Source organism: Prorops nasuta, unplaced genomic scaffold (genome assembly GCF_024137725.1).
Source record: "Prorops nasuta isolate Cenicafe-Biocafe unplaced genomic scaffold, Cenicafe_Pnas_1.2 PNAS00002, whole genome shotgun sequence".
NCBI lineage: Eukaryota > Metazoa > Arthropoda > Insecta > Hymenoptera > Bethylidae > Prorops > Prorops nasuta.
In genome coordinates, this window is record NW_027116799.1 from 483,379 (window position 1) to 504,987 (window position 21,609).

The 21,609-nt window shown below is 40.8% G+C and overlaps 2 protein-coding genes across 2 annotated transcripts in view; one reads left to right on the forward strand and one right to left on the reverse strand.

The window, feature by feature from the left end:
* Nucleotides 1-14,038, forward strand: part of LOC136777498 (uncharacterized) — a 36,617-nt gene extending 22,579 nt beyond the window's left edge. Inside the window, exons 7-9 of the mRNA XM_066733833.1 lie at nucleotides 9,046-9,136; nucleotides 11,865-11,921; nucleotides 12,829-14,038. Of these exons, the coding sequence (XP_066589930.1) occupies nucleotides 9,046-9,136; nucleotides 11,865-11,921; nucleotides 12,829-12,908 (228 nt within the window). The 3' untranslated portion in view covers nucleotides 12,909-14,038. The remainder of the gene's footprint in view (nucleotides 1-9,045; nucleotides 9,137-11,864; nucleotides 11,922-12,828) is intronic.
* A 1,424-nt stretch (nucleotides 14,039-15,462) lies between these two features.
* LOC136777179 (uncharacterized) overlaps nucleotides 15,463-21,609 on the reverse strand; it is a 44,696-nt gene continuing 38,549 nt past the window's right edge. The window contains exons 7-9 of the mRNA XM_066733271.1: nucleotides 19,932-21,548; nucleotides 18,479-19,829; nucleotides 15,463-18,392 (exon numbers count right to left, since the gene is read on the reverse strand). Coding sequence (XP_066589368.1) covers nucleotides 18,069-18,392; nucleotides 18,479-19,829; nucleotides 19,932-21,548 — 3,292 coding nt within the window. The 3' untranslated portion in view covers nucleotides 15,463-18,068. The remainder of the gene's footprint in view (nucleotides 18,393-18,478; nucleotides 19,830-19,931; nucleotides 21,549-21,609) is intronic.

A 21,609-nucleotide genomic window follows, 5' to 3' on the forward strand; every position in this document is an offset into this window, starting at 1 on the left:
ACGTGGGTACAAAGAAGCTCGCGAAACTCTATATATATGTGTATATATATATATATATATATATAGGCTATACTACATAATTCCTAGGCGTCTTGGGATAATAATTTAATCGGGGATTGGAAATTTCCGGATGATCTCGTTAAAGATTCACGAGTCGGAGGTTAAAGTTCCCGAGGTAGGTAAGTGACGATTCCCGTGTTGGGAAAAGCAGAGCTGACCCTAGAACGGCCACTTAAGATACTCCCAGCGTTTTATCCCGCGGGACAGTTCTCGCGAAAGGACGTTTCCGAAGTTTCTCCCAGAGCGTGACGCGATCGGATCATAACTGCTGCCGGGATGTTCCCTGTTTCCGGCGCTCGCACGATTTCCGCTTTAGGGGTCGATCGAGACCGATTCCCGCGACTGACGAACTCTAGCCTCCGTCGCGACGACCCGATAGAGGAATTGGCCAACTTTGCGTGTCACTCCCCCCCCCCCCTCCTCCCCTCCTCCTCCCTTCCGCCAATACCAAGATTTTCCTCCCCAATGAATATATACCCTATTAATAATGAATCCTTCCGAAATCCGTCTTCGATTAATATCCGAGAGCGTGCACGTGCCGAGGCTAATCATTATCAAATAATTACTTAACTTTGACTTTTTGAGTATGGCTGATTTGGAAGTTTTGATAAATGAACGAAAGGAGATAAAGAAATAAACGAATCGTAAGAGAAGGAGCTAGCCTGGAGAGATATGAGAATGAAATGTACGTGGCTGCTGATGTAGGCCACGTTCAATTAAACGGATTTGCTTTGACTGCATGTGCGGGTAGTACATCTGTTAAAGAGGAACTATTGGGGAAAAAAGTAATTGCTCCGGTATACGCCTGCCTTTCAATCGGTTTCGTTGAAATCTATGAAATAAATTTAGAAGCTTCCGTACGTGCCACACATACTATATATATTTCCTTCTGTCACTCCCCCTTCCCCCTCTTTCTCCCATACCATATTTTCCGCTCTAATATTTTATTTCGTCTCGCTCGAGCATTATTTCTGAAGCTTATACGGTGTGCTGGTACTATAGTTTAACCTTTCAATGTCACTTTATTATCGAATTATCGATATATGGGAAGGCCCATTCTTATATAGTCTATTCAGAGTGAAACTTTAACGAAGCTTTAAAAACACAAACACTGCGTCTTTATGATATATTTCATATCAATTTTTTATTAGTCTCCACTCTCTCTCTCTCTCTCTCTCTCTCTCTCCCTCCCTCCCTCTCCCTCTCCCTCTCCCTCTCCCTCTCCCTCTCCCTTTCGAGCTCCCTTACCCTCTATTATGAGACACGCATATAATGGGAGATTGAAATAGAAAATATGCAGCGAAGCTTCAGGGCCGATTATAGTTATAATAGGGGCAAAATCGTACAACGAATTATGTCGATAATTTGTTATATTGACGATACAAGAATTAATTGACAGTTTCAGGAATAACCGCTGTTGGATGATATTGAGTCAATAATAAATAAATAGCGAAGCGTGTGCAGGATCCTGGTTGATAAATAATCCAGGAGATTTTGCAGAAAGCCGCTGCAAAAGGCATAGTTACACAGCGACCCTCTCCTAGGAACGTTCGCTGATCTAACTTTCCGCTCCAGTGCCGAGTAAGAGCCACCTTTCAAGCTCCCAAAGTGCAGGTCTTGGCATAAAAGCTCACCTCCATTACCGTTGTATCGTGCCTGCCAAGACTCCTAATACGCGTCCCAGACATGACAATTTCGTCGAGATAATTCCTTGTCATTTGTAAAAACACCTGCTTACCCTCGTAGCTTATCCAACCCCAATTGAGCAAAATAATAAACGGCTCTGCAAATCCTTCTTCTCTACCAGCAGCAGGAGAAAAAGCAGAGAGCGCGCAGTTACGGTTTTAGTGAAATTGTAAATAAATCACAGAGAGCAGAACAAATTTCTCTCTTTCAACTTTATGCTCCGACTCGTAAAAAAAACAGTCAATTTTAGATTTGTCCAGATGCTATATTGCTGCAAGAGAAACGATAGTTTTTACTCTTTGCCTTTCATTTGGTAGTCTCAATGTTGAACGAGAGCAAGCTTGTTAAAGATAAAGAGTTTGTAGATAGTTTTCTTTTTTAATTTCATGGGACTCTGGGAATATAATGTTGGTCGAGTTAATAATGGAGGATTAGGAAAGTTGACGTAGGAAATTTGTGCGATGGTGGTCTGCATCCAGTGGGTCAATTGAGGGAAGGAAAGCAGAGTGAAAATGAGAGTGTGCGAGAGAAATAGATAAGGGAGAGGGTGAGAAAGAGAATGTAACTGTAAAGAAAGTGAATGGATACTTACGAGTTTGCATAATGGAAGATACTGGGAGTGGATAAGGGAATTGGAAGAATCGGGGTAGGCAGAAGGAGAGTGGTAAGAAGCTGCAGCAAAGATGGAGGAAACGTGTCAAACCGTTTCTGCACAATACATTCTAATGACTACAGTTTCACAACCCTTTCCAACAAACCATTACCTTCTCCACCAAGCTCACGTGCACCCCCTCCACCCACGCGCCTGCTTCTGGTCTTATCTACTTTTCCAATCGAATTTTCCAGCCTTTATTTTTCCACCCAACTTTTTTCTTATCAACATTCCCGCCAAATGTCTAATTTTTCCAGAGAATTAATTGAAAAAACTTTAATCAAACTCGCGCGATAATAATTTACCTAATATTCTAGAACGAGAATCTTCCTCTTTTTTCACCTCCCCTCTCAGCCCTTCCCGATATAAAATTATTATTATTACCTAAGAAAACCATTCGCAATTTATTCGATACGAGTTTCTACGGGGGAGAAAACTGGAAGGTATCGCGTTGTGTGTGGAAAAATTTTTAATTAAATTGCTAACGCGAGATTAAAGTTTTAAATGGTTTTCATTGCAGTGCATGCAGAGTGTCTACTGGATGAGGTTATGTGTGTACCATCCTCTTTGCCATTATTCAAGCATATGAAACTGTAACTACTAATCCACCCTCTTCGTCCACACCTCAGCCACAGCTCTCTCCTGCAAAGCCATCTACTTCCTAACCTACCTCCTCATCTTTCTCCTTTCTGCATTAATTCAATAATGAATACTATCACTTACGGCTAAATTATCATTGCTCCTCTGGAGCCCTCAAACTTTTCCCCTAATAACGAGCCTCGTCGTTTCTCACTATTTACGCGTTATGAGAAAGACGCGTACACTACCGCTTCAAAAAAAAAGAAGAAAAAAAAGTGGTGGATTTGCCTAATTAGGCTGCGATGAAGATGCGCTCGAGTGGTCTTTCGTTGGTTTGCAATTGGAGCAGCGATTTACGCTTTCAACCCTCTCCCAGAACATCCCAATGATGCTTGGATTTTCGCGTTAGGCCCTACCGTCGAAAAAGAGCTACCGGTGTATTGAGCTTGCGGCAGATGGAGGGAGGGGGAAAAGTCGTGGGCGCAAATTTGCGACTCTCGTTTTTTTCACCGACTCATCCGACTCCGCTAAAGAGTTTAACCAACCGGCATTGGGGTCACGTGCGACGTATTGTAGTTAGCAAGTCGATATTTTAATCTCCGCGACCCGGCGGATTGTCTGGAAAAGGGGGAAAATGGAGGAGGAGAGACGGATAAACCCAAAAGGTGAGGTGGGGAGAGATGGGGGATGAGGGGGAGGGTCTCGTAAAGTATGTTGAAGGGGGGGGGGAGGTATATCGCGACGTGCAGTAGAGCACCAAACAGATAGTAGGACTTATTGCTGACGGGAGAAAGAAGAAAGTCCGAAGAGAAGTTCATCGCGGAAAAATGTATGTGCAAAGTCGTTTAAAATCTTGTGTAACTGTAAATTACGGAAAGAACGGCGTTGCTGTCACGTAACGTCGGATAATTAAACGCATGCAAAAGAAAGATAACGCCGATGTACATTAATGGTCCTGAGAGAGTGACCATTTATCACGTCCTAATACCTATAGAGCAGCTTATGACTCCAAGCTCGAAGCGCATAGCAGAGAAATTCTATCTCCGAAGATCATTATTATTATACTTGTCGAAAGCGAACTTAATTCCAACTCTCTGCTCCCCCCTACAGGTGTTCCCTATTATCATTGAGATTCTCTCAGTTCGCTCGATAATTTCAAGAACTGTTTATTCTTCTGTTTTGTCCCATTTTTTTAATTGATACGGAATTACTTTTATGGCTGAGTCAGAGCTTGGCGAATCGGGGCCAGCAGGTCTCTGGGGTAAAGAACCAACTGGAAGTATCTGGTATACTATACGCTCCGTAGTATAATTCCGAGCGAGGAAAAGAGATACGCGAGTGGATAGGATAGAATCGAATGCAAACCAACTGAAACAAATAAAGCCACACTTTTGCCACAATGAAAATAAACTACGTTTGCCCCTTTTGTATTTTCACTCGCGAACGGCTCTACGTACACCCCCCCCCCTCTCCTTCCTCTATCTATATCCTCACTCTCTCTCTCTCTCTCTCTCTCTCTCTCTCTCTCTCTCTCTCTCTCTCTCTCTCTCTCTCTCACCCCTTGGCGCGCTTATAGTTTTACCCTCAAAACTATATCCGCTGATTCACCAGGAATTTTTTATCATTTTCCATTTGAACGATATTAAATCTTTACTCGATTTATTTTCATATCGACGCTAAAGTAAAGCCGTACAAAGGCTCGGCCTGCGAGTAATCAATGACAGTTTTTGCATTGAAATGGAATTACTTGTAAACGACAAAAAGCTCAATTGCCAGTGCTTTTATCTACCTGCAATTAAAGTCACTCGGTACACATTCGATAACCAGTTTTTCGCACCGGTCGCACAACATTTGAGGAGCAAAAGCGAGTGATTTCACGATGATTAAAAGCAAAATTATCGTACTCTAATGAGAAAAGGTTTTACTGGTCGAGAAATTATTTATCGCTCGATTATCTCGCGATTGAAAGTCGCGGATAATCAAATTCTTCGCCTGACACTTTGGTTAGTCTGGGGAAATCCCTACGTGTGTGCGTGCGTGTGTGTGTGTGCGAGGTGGAAACTGAGAAAATTTGTCGTGTATGCGGTTATCAGCTAAAGCTGATAGTTCGAGGCGCGAAGCTTAAAGCTCCTCTGGCGAGCATTATCGCGTTATCGAGCAACACGATAGCCCAAAGGGAAGCAGCGATTCGTGACTGGAGAGACTATCAATTGGCTTGATTTATTCAATTCTCGTTGGCAGTTTGGGCGAAGAGACAAACGAAGGTCCTGAATGCATTGCAGGTGCAAAAAGTCTCTCGCTGCTTTAGATTTGGATTTGCGGCTTTAACGTCATTTATCTTGTCCAAGTGAAAATTCAGGCGTGAACGCTAGCGAACCTCTCTCTTGCCCCCACTTTGATTTGGTTGGATACACGTTGGGAATTAAACCGACACTCGTGGATAACTTGCAAACTAATCATAATAATAATAATAATAATAAAAATAATATCTTCGTCAAGAGCCGCTTCAAGCACACTTTTCGACCCTCTAAATTTCTCCCCATTATATCGCTTTACGACACTTTTTCCAGAACAAACAACTCTTAAAATATTCCCATAAAGGCAAAGTCTTAATTATCCTTTTATATATACAATTACGACCTTATGACAATTAAAAGAAATTAATAAATAATGAGAGGTCATTATATAAGCGAAGATGAAAATTCAGAGTGGTTGATACGTTAATTTTTCATTATTTATGAACCGTGTTGACAATGGATAATGGGAGTTATATGTGGATGGAGTAAATTAATATTTGCAGTGAGTTAATTATCTTTAAATAATTCATAAACAAATGGCAAATATCGAGATTCGGTAAAAGGCGGATGCAGGATTTTCGTGACGAGTGTACATTGGGCTAATTAAAGCTTCTGCATGTGTGCTGGATCAATCCAAATGCGTAAACAATTCGGTGCTTGATGATCAGGACGATTGGTGGATTTTACAGGTTTACATCTGGCAACGCAGCGCTGGCACATTTGCACGTAATACGCGGACCACGAATATACTCCGGCTATAACTTTCAGTCGCTATTGTACCAGACAACAGTTGCAACCCCATAACATGACACATATATAGACAAACTAACATAAAATAAACCAATGATAATATTGGACATGCGACGATTGCTCGAAACAATTGAAATGATCGATTATATTCGACAGTAAACGCTGCAATGAAATGTTTACTTTTCCAGATTGTTTAATGGCAGCCTGATAATCGTTCAATAAAATAATTTATCAAACATCCGATGTATACTGCTTTGTTCGAGGGGTGAAAGCAAATTAAATAAATCACAGCCAAATTCGCGCTGATTTTTCCTGCACTCTTTACGTGGAAATAATCAGGATTAAACTCTCGCCTATCACACAAGTTTATATTTAAATAAAATAGTACTTTGTTTGACCGAATGGTTCCGTCCGAGGGAGGGGTGCGAATGAAATAAGAAATCTCTACTATAGGAGAGCATCAATTTTAAAAGAAATTTATTGGCGCAACGTTATTGTTTATCAATGTATGGAAACGACGAATTGCTCTTGGAGAGAGAGAGAGAGAGAGAGAGAGAGAGACAGGGAAAGGGGGGGGGGGTGGAGCAATAAAAAAAAGGAAATCAATAAAGAGGAGGTTGTTTTGCACGGGTTTTTGACATAACGATGTTATTAATCGTTAAGCGCGTTCGGCTTATTGCGCGTACGAGTGAGAGGCGCGTAATTAACGAAATAATCAATGGAGTGGTCAGCCGGGTAAATCGTTTGGTAATTGGTTTAACGGGCGCTCTCGATTGCAATTTTGCGACACTTTACTCGCCACTGTATATACGCTCCGAGCATCGTGTAGGCGTTACCTCCCTGATAGATTTTTTCCCTATTTTCTCCGGACTGCCAAGAAGTCTCTCTCGCATATTGCAGCTTCCGTTCGACGAGAAGCCATTTTCCTAAAACTCCTTTAAACACGATTGCACTAATTGATTGAGCGTTAATAATTAAAACGGGCAGGAGCGATAAATCAATTTGCTAAAAATGTGGATCGAAGGATTTCCGTTTTCAGCAATTTTCCTCGTCTTTAAGCGTACTCTCTGAAAATGAAAATTTTCAACCGGCGGATTATATTAGCTATATTTTGCGTTAAAAATTTTTTAAAATGATTTTTTAACAACTCTCGCTGCATATTATATTTAATACAGGCACTATTGATAAAGAGAGATTCGTGCAGGATTTAATAAAAATCGGTATATGATCTTAGGATTCGTCGTTTCTCATTTCCTTCCCTGGCAGACGCCTCAGCTGCACCGGAAGTGAAGCAAGACTGCTGATATCCGCGACACGAACGAAAGAAACTGGCAAATATCGGAGGAAAGTATTGATTTCTGGTAAAAAATTGAACACTCGTTTAAGCGACTAGTTCGATTAAGGGAGATCGTAAATTTTCAAACGAGTTTCGTCGATTTTAGCGAAGCCTCGAACGATTTGACACGATTGTTGGGGCGTTACGTGGGATGCGGATGGTAAGGAAATGAGTGAATAATGTGTAAACACGAGTAAAGCGAAGCGTTGCCAGCGGTTTACAGCGATTCCAGCCATTAATTCGAGAGAAACGAAACAGCGCGGATCCCGCAGGAGTCCCGGGAGCGGCATCAATCCCGAATCCACTTGCAGGAATTCTCCATTCCGACTCGCCTTCCCCGCCATTCGCGCAAATTGAGCCAGACAATGCAATAAATAACTGGCAACTGTCGACTTTTCTTATTCCACGTGTCCCTTTCTCTTATCCCTATCTCTATATATATATATAGATAGTTTTTACCTCATCCCTTCAGGAAATAAATACTGCACCTCCCCACTCGGCACTTCCGGTCTCCTCGATCGCCGCGTTGCCGCTGGGAATTTTCAAAGGGAAATAAAACGAGCGGCAAAAGTTGACTCTCTCGCGGAAATATATAAGGAGTCTATAAAATAATTCCCGCAGGAGAATATCTCCTTTCACGCAGCGCGTTCTTCGCTTTTCCCGCAATTTTCAAATAACTCTCCAACCGGACTCCACTTGCGATTTTCCGTACCCGCCTCCTTATACCATGCACCGGAAGTACCTTCTCTCCGATATCTTTATTTCTCTCCAAATGGAGAATTTTATTGTCGCAATTGGCGATAAGTCAAAGAGTCGTACGACAGGGTTTATTGCGAAAGAAAAAATCGCAGCTAGGATATCTCGGATATATCGTCGCGGTGAAGCAATAGGGGAGTGAAATATCCACGTGCGTCTCTTCAATTTCTATATCGCTATTGTATATATATATATATATATAGGGAGGAACGGCAGAGCGATATGCGCATATAAATAAAATCAAGCCAAGCGCAGGGGGTAAACGGAACTGCTTCCCGTTCTTCAATCCTATGTAGATCAGTATTATTGGCTTTCTCGAAATATACCTATGCCTATACATAATAGAGAGGGTAATTTATGTCCCGCGAGAGATTGCTGACTCCCCCTGACAAAGGATGCTCCCTTCAGGAACAATAGTTGGTTCCTGAACGCTATTCCTCAATAGCCACTGCGATTCCCTATCCTCCTTTCAATCAATTCGTTCAAACCGAATTAACAAATAAAATTATCTCCGATGTAATGCGCCATCGTTGCACATACCTATTCGGTCGTTGACTCGATCCTCCAGTACCCAATAATTACAGCTGCAATTAAACATACGATGCCTTGTTAATTAACAATCCGATACTCTTTTACTCCACTGCACTGCGCGGACTAATTATCCCTTGTGCATCCAAGAGACTCGTACTTCCAAGAATTACCAACGAATCTAATCTATAAAATTCTACTAATTGATACGACACGAAAACAATATTGAAAAGAATTATATTTCAATAGTCAATTGTTTTCCGTCGAGAAAAATATAAAGACACTCGCGTTGGAGGATCTTGAGCAGGGAGCACGAGAAAAGAGGGTTGAGCCGATTGTTCTGCTCGAGTTATTCCAAGGAAATAATTTCTTTAAACTATTCTGTATCTCTTCTGTTTCAGGTATTCGATAAGCACAATCGAGGATATATCACCGCATCCGACTTGAGAGCAGTGCTGCAATGCCTGGGTGAGGATTTATCCGAGGAGGAAAGTAAGTAACGAGGAAAATAATGAATAAAACTCAGCTTCCCGCGATAAATTAACGTCTGACAGGCGTGTAGTTGGGGTAACAAAGCTCCACGTAATACCTTATTGGGGGTGGGGGGGGGGGGGGGGAGGGGGAATATAGGAGTTGCCCTTTCCTATTGATAGGAGAGAGTCTCGAGGGTGCCTCGACGGCGGTTTAACAAGTCTGGCAATTTCTGCTAATTGAAAAATCCAATTCTCATTGAGATTTCGATCATGTTTGTTGCCTGCGAAATTTTCTTCTTCCTCCCAAACGAGCTTTTTCGTTAAGAGAGAGAGAGAGACACGTATATATTATGAAGGGTTGTAAGAGCCCCGAAGGTAGTTGCGTGTTTTCCCTCTGTGTACTTTCGACTTCCGGAGCTACGGTGTACATGTGCAAGTTTTCGGCACTATCGAACACCCCCGAAGACTTTGGCCAAGCGGTATACGTAAACGGTATTACACGACAAGTTTAGGGCGTTGGATCCGTACAAGATTTAGTGCATGGGAATTCCTCTCGCACGTTTATACAATGATGAGTAGGCGATGTTTGCCGTTGCTCTCTGATATTTCCACATCAACAACATCACTTTTCCTATATATACATCGAATTTATTCAAATTAAGCCATAAATTTTCCATGAATATTAATCATTCTCGTATATAAGTACAACTATTTTCACTAGAACGTTTTCACTACCTTTGCCTACAATACGTTAGAGAATGTTACACAAATTGAATTCAACTACATATACTTACCTATTGGAATAAGCAGATTATATAATACAATGACAAAATTCTTTCATTTCAAAATTACTGATTTTTAGGTTATATTCTGTGAGGAGTTTAACAATGAAGTATATCGACTTAATCAATGCGACTATAATTGGTGTAAGATTGAAATAATTTAATCAATTACATTGAGTACACAGAAATGATTAAGATTGAATTACACGTGTCTCGGAGAGATTTGGACGAAAAGTTTGTCGATTATTGTAACTTATCGTTTCTACAAATATCTGTTTGCCCGAGTTGAAATTGGTAAATGCGGTTTCTCGATTGGCTGTCGTCTTCCTACTGTTTCTTCCATTTACTTTGGCAGAGGTCAAACTTTTCAAAACTGCGCACTTAACTTTCCATACATACAGTGTCAAACATCCGATTGGGTCACGAGATAAAGTTTCTACCCAAGCAACGACCAAGAATCCCCGAAGATTTTCAATTTACTCGAATACCCGATGCTTTTCACTTCTCAATAACCGAGTAATAATATTAGCAGAATTGCAGCGCAATGTCCTATAAAATCAGACTATCCAACATTTTACATATTTAGTTATTAACTGCTTTGAATTAATTATTCAACAAGTGTAAAGAATAATAAATAAATGAATGGAAATAAATATAACTATATATACGGTTAAATTAATTATTATTGGTAATCATCATTTATGTTGCAATGGCAAATAATTAAATGGAAAACCATATGCAAGCATTATTTACTTTCATGCCAGGTTCATGCAACTGTAAAAAAATTAATTTTATTTTTTTTCAAACCGTTCATTCACCTAGAATCTAGTTAGATATCGTATTATGTATAAAGATTTTAAATGAGATCAAGAATGACTCAATTGGTTTAAGCAGTCTTGAGATATTGGTAACGCGAACTAACCACCCCAAGTCGAGGAAAACTTTCCGATTGGCCGCGTTATTTGATTCACTCGCAATAAAATATTAATATGCTTGCTTTTTATTTCTATCATACATGTATAATATATATATATATATATATACCTATTGATCTTTATTATTTCTTGTTCAAAGCTCCGTTTGAATATTACAAAAAGTTTAATTCTATGATTCCAATATTTTTACAAGAAAAATAATGAAATCCTTATGCACGTCACACACACTGCATCAATAATCATACATGTTTCTATCGCAATAATATAGGTCTGATTTGCGTAGTATTTTTTCAACCATAAAATTCATTGGCGTGTCAAATTAAATTCTTCATTAGTCGTTTCATCGACCACCGCGTGCGAGCTCTTTAATTTATATTTCAGATTGATCTCCGAATAATGAAATTTGCACGGACTATCAAGAATCAATAACTTCACATGCCTCTTACATTCCCTTCGTTTTTCGAATGCGTTCTTGAAATTGACTGAGGTATTTCGCGAAAGCTCGTGATTGGAATTAATTCCATCGGTTGCAAAAATAGAAAAATCATAAACTTATGGCAGTTCACGATTGATTACCATCGGCGCTGTGAATTGACTTGCGCCATTGAACGGGAAGAAAAGAGAAATGTAAAAAAAACACACACACACAAAGAGTGGCGCGGCCAATAAACACACGATATTCGAGTAGAGGCGAAACAGCGAAAAGTGTTTAATTAGAGTTTCGCGTAATTCGCGTATATACATGCAGCAGGCACATAAATTCCAATCCCGCGTATCGGGAATTAAACGGAATTAAAACCTGACGTTTGCCGGTCGATTAGTTCGTACTTCGACAGGAATCGATAATTTGTCAAAAAAATCATATTACATAGAGATGCGTGAAGAAAAATGAATTATGGTGATAAACTGCGAATGGAATTGACAGTTTCCGACACTAGCGTGATTTCTCCTAGCGCGACACTTTTAACTCGACAATTCTCATCGTTGCGGTTAAATGGGATATTTCTAAATCGATTTGATTTCTTTTCAGTCGAGGACATGATTAAGGAAGTGGACGTGGATGGAGATGGCCGCATCGATTTTTACGGTAAGATTCTTCCTATTTCTATTCTTATAGTTGTCGAGGTACTTGATCATACTTCTTGCTCGAGTAACTGCCGAAAAGGAAGAAATCTTCTGACCTTCTATATATATATATATATATATAGGGTTGGGCAGAGCGATCGAAGCTGGTGTTGGAAGAGGTAAGAGAGAGAGAGAGAGAGAGAGAGAGAATGAGTGATAGAAATAGAGAGGATTTTCCTAGCCAAATCCAAAGCTATCGAATCGATCGAGACTGCAGACTGTCTGGCAAAAACATATAGTTTTTTTTTATGAAAAAAAAAGAGAGTGGGGGCTATATATAAGGAGCACTATATACTTATAAGGAAGTTTTTAATAAGTTTGAGATAGAAGAATGAAGAATGATATACTATATATTGGTAGCGGATTGGAGATTGAAAGAGTTAAAGTTAGAAGGGATAAGAATGTGTCAGTATACTGAGAAGGACCACTTTGGGCCAAGGGCGACTGTCTATAAAGAGACGAGTGGACCAGTACTTGTCTCGCAACCTCGGTCATGACTGTAAAGTGTGAAGAGCCGCGAAAGTTTCTCCGGGAAGGGTGCAAATATTGCATAAAATATCTGTCGAGAGCGATTTTTCCATGAAAGGACCAGAATCCACTACCTCCTTCATTTCTTTCTTCCTTTGTAATATCGTGCATATATTTTCTCTTCTTTTTCCCATTTTTTACGTGTTTTACCTCTCATTCTTGACAGATATATATATCACCACGTTTCAGCATCCACCAATCATATTTTCTGAGACGTGTGATTTTGTACCTTTTATAAATAAACCTTAGCAAAAATCATGACATGGTTCATTAATCATTTTAAATAAAATTTTGTGACTTTATGGAAGTAATTCGTTATTTTTATTATTGTTTGATTTCAGAGTTCGTTCATGCCCTTGGGGAGCCAGGAATCGACGAGGATGAGGAGGACGAAGAGGAGGAGCTGCTGTCCCCTGCCTAGTAAAAATATCAGTCGAAAATTGTTATCAGGCTCGTTTGTTTAGCTGGATAACTTTAATAATCGACTTGGCCAGCAGCGATCGATACGCTTCTTAATTCTTCTTTGCGATGAAAAATAAACTCTCAAGAACCCTGAAGGACACCCTGATAAACGTGCAAACTTCTCACGAATTATAAGGATTCCCAATAGCATTTTGCGTGTCTAGCCTAATTCAAGTTTATCGATAATTTTCATCTCCCTCCGCATTTTGTTCGTGATGCCAAATTATTACTGGCGAATGATTCTTTCTTCTCGAAAAAAAAAGGAAAAACATACTTCGGATGGCCTAAACTCTCCACGGCTGATCGAAACTCGCGCTACCGCCGCGTGGCGAACTTTTACTTCGTACCGACAGAGACCTCCACTGATAGGATTCCACTATAAAATTGCAATAAAAGGTTAGAAATCTTGTTAAAAATTGAATTCCTCGAAACGATAACGTCTTCGTCACCGTATATCAATGATTAAAATTTGCAAAGAGACTGAACTGATGCTGAGGAGGACTCGAGAAATGATCGCGTGATGATAATTTTATGAGAAGTTTGAATCACAGTACAGGATAGATTAGATATTGAATTTTCGAAAAGATGCACTCCGCTTGCTTGATAATTAAGGAATTTACTAATGTTTCGGATAATTACTTCCTTCTGCATCCGAAGTATCTCTCACACTAACTCCCACGAACCGATACGTCTACACGATATTAAGGGTTTATCGAATTAACCATTGCTCTAGCAGTAAGAATTATAAGAATGTCTATATATATATATATATGCTAATATTGTCGTAATAATAACATATCGTATGCTAATATTTTTCGATACTGTGTCTTCGATAATTCTAATGAGAACAGCAATTAATTGATACTTATTATAGCGACTACTAATATGATAAATATAATAAAAAAAACTATATATGGAACAAAAAAATAAATAAAACTAATTTTTAAAAGCACCGCCGCTTCTCAGGCAGGAAGATAGTTATATCGATATAATATTTTGCGTAAGACAAGCTTCCGGCGAAGCACTGGAAAAAAAAGTTTCGCGCTATCATCTCTATATATATATATATATATATATATATATACATATTAAAGTCTCTATACGATAGATAAATCTGTGCGCTAGGCTGGACCAGCGGCTTTCACGCGAGAAACTCGAAGAGTTTAAAAGGGAGAAATGAGCATGGGAGAAGAAGCAGACATTGGATAGTATTAATCAAGCTCAGTACGTTAATTGCATTTTAATTAATCGATTACTCTCCGATAAAATTCAAGCATCTGCTGGAATGAAAGACTCGGTGCGTCTCAGATGGAAATGAGAATCTCTTTCAAGGCTCCTCGAGGCTAAAAAAAAACTGGTTGTAAGATTTTCCAAGTTCATAATCAATCTCGTCACGTAAGAGGATTAAGCATTTTTCGAATTTTACTCTCGGCTGGATAAATCATTGTATTCTATACATTAACTATAATAATTAAGATAAGTCTTTCAAAGTCGGTAAATTTTGAAAAGAATACGAGGGGTGTTTTTTCGATTTATCGGCCTTCTCTCTCTCTCTCTCTCTCTCTCGTATTACACTGAAAACTTTTGGGGCAGGATCAATTTGCAATAATAAACGAATAATAGATATAATTGTTCGATTGATTATTCGCCATTATTCCTAGCTCGATCACTTTCTCGCCCCTTACACTATGTACCTTATACAATATTTCACTGTTACGCCAATAAACAAAATCGCACGCTGTTTAAAATATTTTAAATGATCTAATAAATCAATGAGAAAAAAATCACACTGTACCATTCATTTCCAGATCCAAGTCTCTTCTTTCAGTAATGTTGCGGAGATTAACTGTCATGTGCTAATTAACACGAATTTCAACTTTAATTGGTCAGAGCTTCGTAACGAAATTTTCTAGAAATTTTTAATCTTTGAATGACAGATAGTCCAATGGTAAAGAATTAATATTTATAAGCTACTTGAAATCTCATACCTATTTTAAATTTTCATTAAAAATTGTTTTAAATAATCTAGCATTTATCGTAAATGCATGATAGAAAAGCTGGTATCAAGACGCTCTATATTTTTATTACGTGCTTCAATAACACTAATCAGTTGCAAAAAAGCCTACGTTTATCTATAACAGCACTTGTCGATAATTCTTTTCTTAATCCACTATTTATATTGAAAGATTCTACTGATTTAGTTTTCCTATAATCTTACTACAATTTTATTTAGTTTATTTATTGTTTAAATATTGTTCAGAAACCTATATATGCTGGTATTCGTAGTGAAATATAATTTTAAAAAATGCAAAAGTTACCTCCAAATGGATTAATTCTCGTTCATCGCTGTTTCCATGATACTAAATATATTTCTACGTGCTAATAGGGTCATTTATCTTAATATTGCCCCTTTAACTTTAATAATTTATTTTTAATTGATCGATTATACTATTATACGCAGGAGGAAGGTAGGGGCACGCGAAAGAAAAAGTTTAGACTCCACAATGTTATTTTCTTTTTTCTTAAACGTTGTTTTTTATTAGCGATAAATAAACTTACATATCTTTACAGTAACAATGTCCTCTCATAACTCTCGTAAAATATAATAATATCTATTCATAAGGATTCACATAGATCAAGTGTTTTAAGTTGTTTTTCATTTGGTTAATTATCTTTCGACACGCGCGCGTCGATGAGAATGACAAGCTGGGTAAAGATTCAGCCATGCGTGTGACATTAGAAAATTATCGATTGGTTCTAATGATAGCTCGGTGCTCTTAACGAATTATGTATGTATATAACATAAGAAAAGAAGAACTTAATGGGAAACATTGAGTCAACGGAGTAAATCGCTACTCCTTTCAAGTTTCTTCATAAAATTCAATCAAATTGCAAATCATCGTCATAATCCATGAGTAATCGTTACGCTTATTTTCAATTTACGAATCAATTTTTGCTCGATTCACCCTGATGACTCCCTTGCCTCTCTAACGAACTCTCAACTGCAAAAATTTACATTCGCCTTTACTCCCTCTTGCTTCACAAACATTTTTAACATTTAAATATGTATATAGTATATATTTACAAATGACGAGTCATGCAATAGGATCCAACACGAAAAATTTTAGCGAACCCGTATCACCCTTAGAAGCGACGCAGTCTCAAATATATATATTATAATATACATATATAAAGAAGTCCCTATGTGTGTGCTTCTCACTAGAGAATTTAACGACAAAAAACTCCTCGATTAATACTACACTTGAATTTCCTCCTTCTTTTTTTATAAAGTCCATCCAACCTTTTTTGGGTGATCGTGCTTCCCGTTTTCGCGAGAATTCAGCTATTCGTCGCACAGCGCGATCGGATCCTTCCGGCCAATAAACGCCAGGTTTATTTCCGTTAAACATTTGCTCGCGAATTTGGCAAGCTTCTGCCGAGACAACCGACCGTTCGCATCAGGTACCAATTAAAAATGGACCCTGGAGTCCTGCATGAACTTTCCGTTTTTTTTTTTCTTTTCTTTTCTTTTCTTTTCTTTCCCCTATAAAGGCATTTTTGTACAGTGGAAAAAGCAATTCCTTTCTTTGCTGCTTCATAAAAATGCTAAACCACCCTCTTCTTATACTTTTAACTATATGGGGAATTGATTTTTCTCGCTGTAGCTGTGTGCTGCGTGTATTTGTGTCGATGTACGTGTACACAACGTGAACATACATATACTGTAATTAAAGTACATTTAATACGAGAGCTCGTCAAAGTCTTCGCTGCCCAGAATCGCCACCATCGAAATCATTAAATACATCTCCAATACTTTTCCACGCGTACAAAAAATACATTCGCTTTAATATCCCTCTAATAGCGCATTACTAATTAATTTCTCCAGTATACCAGGAACGACATTTCTGACCGCTTAAAAATATACGCTCCCAATGTACACGCACTTGGTTTTTTCCGCACTTCGACCCTGACGATATAGACGCGAGCGTTGAATTTCATCGAAATTAAAATTCTTATTCAGCTAATCGAATTTATTTACAATAATTATTGTACATTTTTGTACTGTCGATAGGGGCAGCTTTGAAACTCGCTTTCGCTTCACAGGCCTACGAAAACTTTGACGATTCTCGATGGAGACTGTGAATACCTAGTCTCGTGCGTGGTACTATATTCCACATGTTTCTTCAAATACATAGAACTCATTTTCTTGCTTAATCTTATAATCGTAGAACTTATGCTACAATGTTTTCAGCAAATGCTACAAAAAGTTCAGCCAACAAGCCTCATTCGGAGCTCGATTTTTCACAAACCGATTGATTTACGCGGGACAACGTAATTATTGTCGACAACGATCATAGTCATGCGCGATGCAGCAAAAATCTTCCGCTCCTTCGTTCAAATATTCATGAAGAAGATCAAACTTTTCAACGCGCGTCACTTGCTACCACGTAGCGTAAAATCAACATTCTTCCTCGATTAAGTGTAAGTACCACCCCCTCGATCCTTAATACGCGTTACTCCAAAATTGGATTTAAGTAAATAGCCACCTGTACGATGCAAAGCCCCCAAAATCATACTCCATTGGCATCTGGAAGTTTAATGATTTAGTGTTTTCCCCTCTTCTTGCTTGGTTAAATCAGTTGGCGCGAAAATTGGGAAGAATTAGATAAAGTAGCAGTAGTATAGGGATTTCGGCGTTCAAACCAGTCGAGAATAAGAAAATGCGTCGTTGTGCTTTTCCCGAATATCCCACGAGCAAAAACGAATGACTGTCGCGAGCAAATGCCAAGTTGCGAGAGCAACTTTGTTAAGAAAAAAAAAAAAGAAAAAAAAAACAAAGAACACAAAAAAGAAAAAAACGGCGAAAATTAGGGATATTGATGAATATCTCGAGTATATCGAGTCTACCGAGTAGAACAGAGCTTAGACACTCGAGATAAGTCGGTAAGATGAGATAATTGGCCAATTGCAGTTCATTCCCTTTGACACTTTAATTATTGGCATGCATGGCAGCAAAACGTTGTCTCCTTTTTAGTGCAAGTGTTGAAAGGGTTTTCCTAGGCTGGCGCAAGAATGAGGTGGAAGGTCGATCTTGGTTCCACCTTGTGGCAACTGCATCTCAAAGGACTGGCTCCTCATCAGTTTCCACGTTCTCGTCCAGTTGTTTCGTATGGATCACTGGGATAGTCGAGGAGAAGCCACCGGTCTTCGTTCTCCGATGCCTTTTCTGTTGATTACTGCTGCTGCTGCTGCTGCTACTGCTGCTGATTCCATTATTCCCATTTCCAGAAATATTGGAGATATTGCTGATGCAACTGGATAAATCATAATCCGACGATGGGTGGGCAGCCAATAATGGTCTCAAAGCTGTTCGAAGGGACCAGTAAAGCCTTGGGTAAAGACGTTCGTGCTGCAGCAGTAATTCTTTGCTTTTACCAGATTTCTAAAAAGAAGATAGATTAAATATTAGACATTGGTAAGAAGAAAAATTGTATTTTCACAAGAAAGTGCAGGAAAAGGAAGTACTACCTCCATCTCGAAGCTCGAGTTGGCTTGCCGGAAGGAGAGCAGTTTTTTCGATTCGGTAAAATGAATCAGAGCTTTTTCCCTCACGTAAACGAACGGTCTGATCACCCTGAGATTCTGTCGTCGAATATAGTAATGAGCCTTCATGGTTTTTAGATGACCATCGTGAAAGACGGACAGTAGGAAGCTATCGGTTAGATCGTCCAAGTGTTGGCCCAGTGCCAGTACACTGTATCCATTATTTTTGGCCAATTTGTAGAGTTGTGCTCTGACATTTCGGTTGCAAAAGCTGCAAGCTCCGTTGGACGGGGGATTCGGGGCTTGGTCATCGGTATTGCTGATTTCCGGATCGATGATTTGCTCCTCGTAGAAGTAAGGGGTGTCGAGAGCCTTTAAGTAGGTCATTGCGTCCAGGGGGTCGAATCCTCCAACGTCGATGGTTGCAGCACCAATTTCAAAGTCGATGCCCTTTGACCTGGCGTAGAACCTGTACTGATGAAGGGTGTGAAGAAGGGACAGAGAGTCCCTTCCACCGGACGATAAGCAGACGAGGACCCTGTCGTTGTCCCTGATCATGTCGAATTCCTGCATAGCCTCGACCGTTGGCTTCCAAACGTTTTTCGGTGGACAGTGCCACTGTGGCTTTCGATGTCCACTCTTCTCCCCTTTACCGTCGGCCACAGCCTCATCTTCCCCCTGCTCCTGGTCCTCCTCCTCCCTCAAATCGCTCGGACACTCCTCGTCCTCCGACAGATCATCCCTGCGGACGTGCTTCGAACTCGACTTGGAGGAAATAGAGGTCATCGACGTTGTCCTTGGTTTTCTACCGTAGCTACCATTGGAATTGGATTCCGCGCTGCTACTTCTTTTCAATTCTGTCGAATCGATGGATTTATCGCTCTCGTGAAACGACAAGTTGATACCACTATCCTGGGAGCTGACCGAGTTTACAGCGGAATAGATCTTTGGCAGAACTTTCCTTACGTTTTCTATCTCAATGCCATTGCGTTCGTGCACGTCGTCGTCCATGTCATCCACGTCATTCTCGACCTCTTCGTCATCCGTCTTGGACGGATCCCTCGATCTCTGATCGTCCGTCGGTTTCATCACGTAGATCACAGTCTCGTCCGAGGAACATTCGCTGGACATTTTGCTCTCTTGCTGGGACAGTTCACCGATTTTGCCAGACACCTCTACCGATCCGTGCTTCCTAAAGCCAGATAATCTTGGCGAAGACCTTGAAGAGAGTACTCTTCCCCTCTCTGGAGGAGATCCACACTCGTTGGAAGAGATATCTGATGCCGAGGCGTCTGGGGAATTCCTATGCAACCCATCCACGGAACTGACCATACACCTGAAGAACAAAAAAAATCGTCTTGTAGCCTATTCATCCTGTGTGATAACGAGTATTAGCAATCGTAATATTATGATTCATTGCGCAGAAGGACAATCTTACCTGATTTCCGATTTCATCTCACTAGCCATTTCTTTGGAGAACTCCATGAGATACTCGGCAATATCACTGGCCGTGAAAGAATCGTGTCTCGGTTGTTTCTCTTCGAGAGAACTCTGACTGATATTATGAGCCCTCGAATGATGCTGAGGTGTATTCTCGCACGTGTTACTTTCCGACAGAGCATCGTCCACTTTCGATATTACTTCACGAATTTCAGACTTGATTTCCGTCGCCAGCTCCTCCGTGACTTCCTTCACGTAAGCTCGTAGATTCTCTTCGCACCTCTGACCGAGAGACGTAGGGGAGGACCTCCCAGCACCAACAGCCTTATCAGCAAAATCACCAACCGAGGAGAAGGAGGACGGTGGAGACGTAATATTGTGATAATTGAGGGAGGAAATGGATTGGCTCGGACTGCCAGAGTCCAATTCCAGCGAATTCAATTCTGTTTGGCTGCTGCAACTGCAGTGGAGCCTCTTCCTGGTGACGACGCCTGTAGTAGCACTCAAGCCGAGACTCGTCAGGGTCTGAGGGCTGAGAGGCAGAGGAAGTATCGTCGACGATGACGAGGATGCTCCAGGGCGATTTCCGGACGCACTTCCGGTTGCCGTGGTGCTGCCCAGTGAGTTACACCTGGCGCGTCCGGCGCTGCCCTCGTTGTAATCCGTCTGATCCTTGACCTTGGCTGTATTCTGAGCGATGTTTCTATTGAGAACCGAGGAAGTTACAGCCTCACCCACTGCGAATCTAACAGGCATCGGTGAGCTCGGGCAGGTAGCCGAAGATTTGTACTCCTTGTGATTTGCCAGACCTTCCTCCCCCTCCCCCTCCCTCTCCCCATCCTCCTCCTCCTCCTCCTCCCCCTCCTCCTCCATTCTCCTGATAGCAAAAGGCTTCGGATCGGAGGACGAGCCGACCAAGGTCCTGCCACCGGTGCTCAAGGCTGGAAGACTCCGGTGCCTCGGTGAGTTCGGTGATGCCGGTGCGTTCCCTGACCTTGGAATGTCGCTGTTTAAGCGTCGAATACCATTGGTCGGAGTGAGACAATTGATGAGACTTTCGTGAGTACCAGGACTAACGTTGTATCCGTACCTGTTCCAAGCCAAGACTGGATTGAACGGTACCTCCTGCTTGACATTCTGCGAATTTCCCAGAAGGAGATCCTGAGCCTCGCTGGGGAGCATGAACCAACGCAAGGATTCGGTTTTCTCGGCGACCAAGTTGAAGCTGCGATCGATTTGCTGCGGATACCGCTGCGCCATCTTTCTGGCGCGATTGAAAATGTTCCTAGCCGTCTGCAGGCAATCCCCGTAACTCTGGGGGAAAACACCCTGACCGGAGACTCTCCTCTCCGAAGCGTTCATCTTCCCGTCGGTATATCTGATGGCTCCCAGCCACTTCCTCTCCTTGAACACGCTGTTCGTGTGATGTCGCCACTCTCCAGTTTCCGGATTCAACACGTACTGCGGTAACAACTTCCATCCCTCCGTGGCTACCATCTTCAGGGCTTCCAGAATGAACGCCACTTCAGCCTCGGACATGAAGTACGGGAAGGAGAGCTTGGCGAATCCTGGCCTCAGTACTTCCGCATTGATCTCACCGTTGGAATCGTGCTCGCTGGAGGAAAATCGAGCCAGGTGTTAATTGTACGATTATTCTCTCTATGGGTTATACATTT